Source organism: Pomacea canaliculata, linkage group LG3 (assembly GCF_003073045.1).
Source record: "Pomacea canaliculata isolate SZHN2017 linkage group LG3, ASM307304v1, whole genome shotgun sequence".
Lineage (NCBI taxonomy): Eukaryota > Metazoa > Mollusca > Gastropoda > Architaenioglossa > Ampullariidae > Pomacea > Pomacea canaliculata.
In genome coordinates, this window is record NC_037592.1 from 7,581,621 (window position 1) to 7,585,729 (window position 4,109).

At 42.4% G+C, this 4,109-nt stretch overlaps 1 protein-coding gene across 1 annotated transcript; it reads left to right on the top strand.

The window, feature by feature from the left end:
• The first annotated feature begins 581 nt into the window (after positions 1 to 581).
• LOC112559780 (toll-like receptor 6) lies at positions 582 to 1,211 on the top strand. Its single transcript, XM_025231179.1, has one exon. The coding sequence runs from the start codon at positions 719 to 721 to the stop codon at positions 1,172 to 1,174; it is 456 nt and encodes a 151-aa protein (XP_025086964.1). The 5' UTR covers positions 582 to 718; the 3' UTR covers positions 1,175 to 1,211.
• Positions 1,212 to 4,109: the final 2,898 nt, after the last annotated feature.

Sequence of the window (4,109 nt, forward strand, 5' to 3'; positions counted from 1 at the left end):
ACAATTTTCATGTCTTGAAAACAAATAGTTTCTCGAAATTTCAAAACCTTAAATTTCTTCGTTTGACCGATATGCACACCCTTATCACTAATATTGAACCTGGTGCTTTCGCAAGCGCTACCCTGGAAAAAGTTTATTTGTCAGCTACCGGGATTTCATTTAAGAGCAATGATATCAGTGAGAAAATGTTTAATGGTTGCCCAAATTTAAAATACGTTCAGCTGGATCAGAACGAATTTTCCGATGTCCCAGATGCAAAGTTTCTAGAACTCTTTCGAAATAATCCCATGCTGACTACAGTCTACATGGGTAGATCACTGATCACAACCATCACATCTGATACATTTAAAGGTATGCCCAATGTTGAGGAGCTAAGCTTGTATTCAAACTCCATAGAAGATCTTCCAGATGGCGTCTTCGACAATCTAAGCAAGTTGAAAATCCTTCAAATTGACCACAATCGTCTGACAGAGATAAGGGAGACAACCTTCAATGCCAGTACTCGCCAACGTCTTTATCAACTGGACTTGAGTGGCAATCCCTTCGAGTGCACGTGTAACGTACGGTGGTTCAAAAGATGGCTGATGGACGACAGAAAAAAGTTTGCAAAATTTCCGAAAGGTTACGTATGCGCATCTTTCTCATCCAGCAGCTGTGAACCAGTGAGAGCAACAGCTACCATTGCAAAGTCTCTTGAGGCCAGCAAGTACAGCAGCAAATGACAGATTATTCTAACCGACATCCCATCTCACGACGTTTCCAGAAGGTATTTTACCATCAGCACCAGAACCCCGAAACCTTAACTGACCCAGATGAAGAACCATTGGCTTCTGAATCACAAGACCAAAGTTTCCTATCGCCAGCGGGTTCCTCCATTGTTTACTTGTCAGATTTTGTGATAAATGATCAAGCGTGTCTGTTGAGCCAGTCCACCAGTCTGTTGACGGCAGTTCTGGCGGCAGTGCTGGTGATGTTCATGCTGACCTTCCTGGTGCTGTACAAGTACCGCTGGCACATTCGCCTGGCGCTGTACGAGGCTTTCCGAGGAAACCCGCAACAACGACTGCAGCGACAACGTGAACGCGAGTACGAGTATGATGTGTTCGTGTCGTACGCCAACGAAGACGTGGACTGGGTGAGACAGGAACTCATACCGACACTGGAAGGGAGGTAATTTATTCTTTGTCTTTTATTTTTTGCTTTTAGATGTAGGAGAGTCTATCTATTCTGAAAATTCAAAGCCACAAAAATTACCGTGAACAACAACAACAACAACAACAACAACAACAACAACAACAACAACAACAACAACAACAACAACAAGAGAAGAAGAAGAAGAAGGAAATTTATTCTATTAGATGTCAGATTTTCACGAAATCCTGAATTAGTAATAATAGTCGTGTTACCCAGTTCACTTCGGTGCTTGTCCTGTTTCGGGTGGCTCAGTGGCACACCGGCTAGCGCCTGTTATTACCGTCTTGGGCAAACTATTATTTCTCTGAATGTAGCATCTATTTAGAGGGCTGGCTGCTTGCCGTGATATAGTCTTAGTTGCTGACTAAAACACCTATTTCCTCGCCACTACCACCACCACCAATCCAAATCTCGGAATAATAAGAAATATCTTTGTTACTGTGTAATGTTTATTCATTATTGAAGTTTGAGCTCTGAGTTGTAGTCATGACTAGTATAACTTATCCAACAAACGTCTAACTTATCGTTTTCTCTCTCTTTAATCATCAGGTACACGGGCTGAGGCTGTGCATCCACCAGCGAGACTTCCCTGTCGGCGGCAACATCATCGACAACATCAGCACCTGTGTGCACGCGTCCAAGCGTGTCCTCTTTGTGTTGTCGCCGCACTTCGCCAGGAGCCGCTGGTGTCAGTTTGAACTGGTGTTTCTGTCAAAAACTACGTCATGGAACGCGATGACGTCCTGGTGCTGACGCTGCTGGCGCCCATTACGTCGTGACATGACTGACGCCATCTCCGCCATGTTTAAGACGACGACTTACCTGGCGTGGGGCGAGGAAGACGACGCGAGAAACGCTTTCTGGGGTCGTCTGGTGCTGGCTTTCCACGACATTATGCCTCGACAGGTGGCGTGAGTAGTAACAACGAGATGTAAAGACAACAGACACAAGCCAGAAGTCTCGTTGAAGAGGACGAAGTCAGTCCTGACAATCACAAGCGGATGACCACTTCTATCAGCTCCACCCCTGTGTTGGTGTTTCATCGGAAGTAGCCATAGTTTTACTCATTAGAGCGCTGAGAAGAAACTGTTATAGAGTAGTCATGTGCTCCGTAATTGAATTGTGTTTATTTTTGAAGGGGAAATGGTAAGTGCACTAATAAAGAAAACCGGAAAACGCAAATGTTTTTCCCTCAAATTCGCATTTTCTGAACTCCTATGTAAATCACAATTCATTCTAACCATTCCCTTTCTCGTCATATTCCTGTTTCTCTGTTCCTATTCCTGTTTCAGAAGAGCGTTTGTATACTATAGCCTAATTGTGAATGGCTCACTGGTTCTACAGGAGGATTTTTCTAGCCGTACCTTCTCACTCATCTTCTTTTCTCCTTTCATTTAGTTACTGTCCTCTGGTGAACTTTAAACCCGCGAATTTTCGCTCTTAAGTGGAGCACACTAACCACAAACTGCTGCGCCTCCTCATTGTGTGGAATTTGTTCTTTTTTTATACCAAATTTAGACATCTCGACAAGCGGTGTAAACATGTGATGTGTACATTTAGTCAACTCTTCTCCATGTGAACGTAGCTCAGAGTAAGTAGCAATCAACGTTGAGAAGGAAGGAAGTCGCTTCAAACATTGTTCGAGACAAATTGTGAACTGGATGTAGGGGGGAACAAGTAGCCCCAGTTTCTCGATGTTTACCGCTGACTCTATGTGTTTGAGAAATGCTCTTCCATCGTAGAAAACAGGAAATGGTACTACAATACTACAATAGTACAATTGCGACATCACCATTAATTTGATAGACGAAGAAGATAAGCGTGGATGGTAAAATCTAAATTAATTTTAATATCTCACCAGCAGCTTCAGTTGTAGTTACCTCGAAATTTTTTTTTTAAGAACTAGTTGTTGCTTTAAGAAAACTAATCCATTTAAAAGCGTAAGAAATCATTTATAAAATTATGCATTTATATCTTGAAATTTGTTCTTACATGCTGTATCTATTGATTCTAGAAAGATCAAATTATTCCCTTTAAAAAGAACAGACACAAAGACAGAAATGAAAGAGTCGTCGTTCGCTCTGTTCGGGCTGTTTTCTGTCTCTTGGGTTGAGGATTTTTTTTAAAGATCGCATTTGTTTATTCATTTGATTAACTAACTGTATAAACAATTTTTGAAATAAATTTTTATTTACTACAATAATTTACAACGTAGTTAGAATCTCGTATTTTTCGTTATGCTTCACTATGTCTTTGTTTCCTTGAGCTGCTTCGCACGCGCGTCTTGTGTGTGTTTGTGTGTGTGTGTGTTGTGTGTGCATATAAAGAAGATGCTTGTTCTGAGTAAATTATGTCCAGATATTGTTTTCACGGTAAAAAACCATTCTTGACCCGAAAAATGTGGATGAATGTTTAAACACGTTTGGCAATGTTTTTACAAGACCGCAACACAACAACTTTGCCAAACTTGGCCAAAGGTTCGCTCATATATACTGATTAAGAATGGTCTTCGCCCTATTTGTGTACACGGCTTGGTTTCCGTACCAAAGGCCAAGTTCCCAGACGCCCCGAGCTGATTCACGGCCTCTCTAACGAGGCTGCGTCTTAATTTGTTGCGACAGGAAGTAGGGGGCGTCCGCGTGTGCACACACAGGCGCCTCCACACCTCTGCACGTGAGGTATTCATCGGCACTTGACAAACATGATCGAGGCCCCTCAGGCAAAGCTTTCGCCTACAGAAGATGTTCTTGGTCTGCAGGAAAAAAAGTCAAGTTGAGTGAGGGAAGAAGGACAATAAAAATGTCTTTCCCTTGGTGCAGCCCTCAGTAAGTGCGTCTGTCTCACTGTTTTGGTCTTTTAAACTGAATTACAGACCAGTGGTATCTCCTTCCTGGGGGTTATCAACGGCAACACTA

Coding starts and splice junctions, on each gene's coding strand:
- LOC112559780 (XM_025231179.1), top strand. CDS start 719: ATGACAGATTATTCTAACCGACATCCCATCTCACGACGTTTCCAGAAG.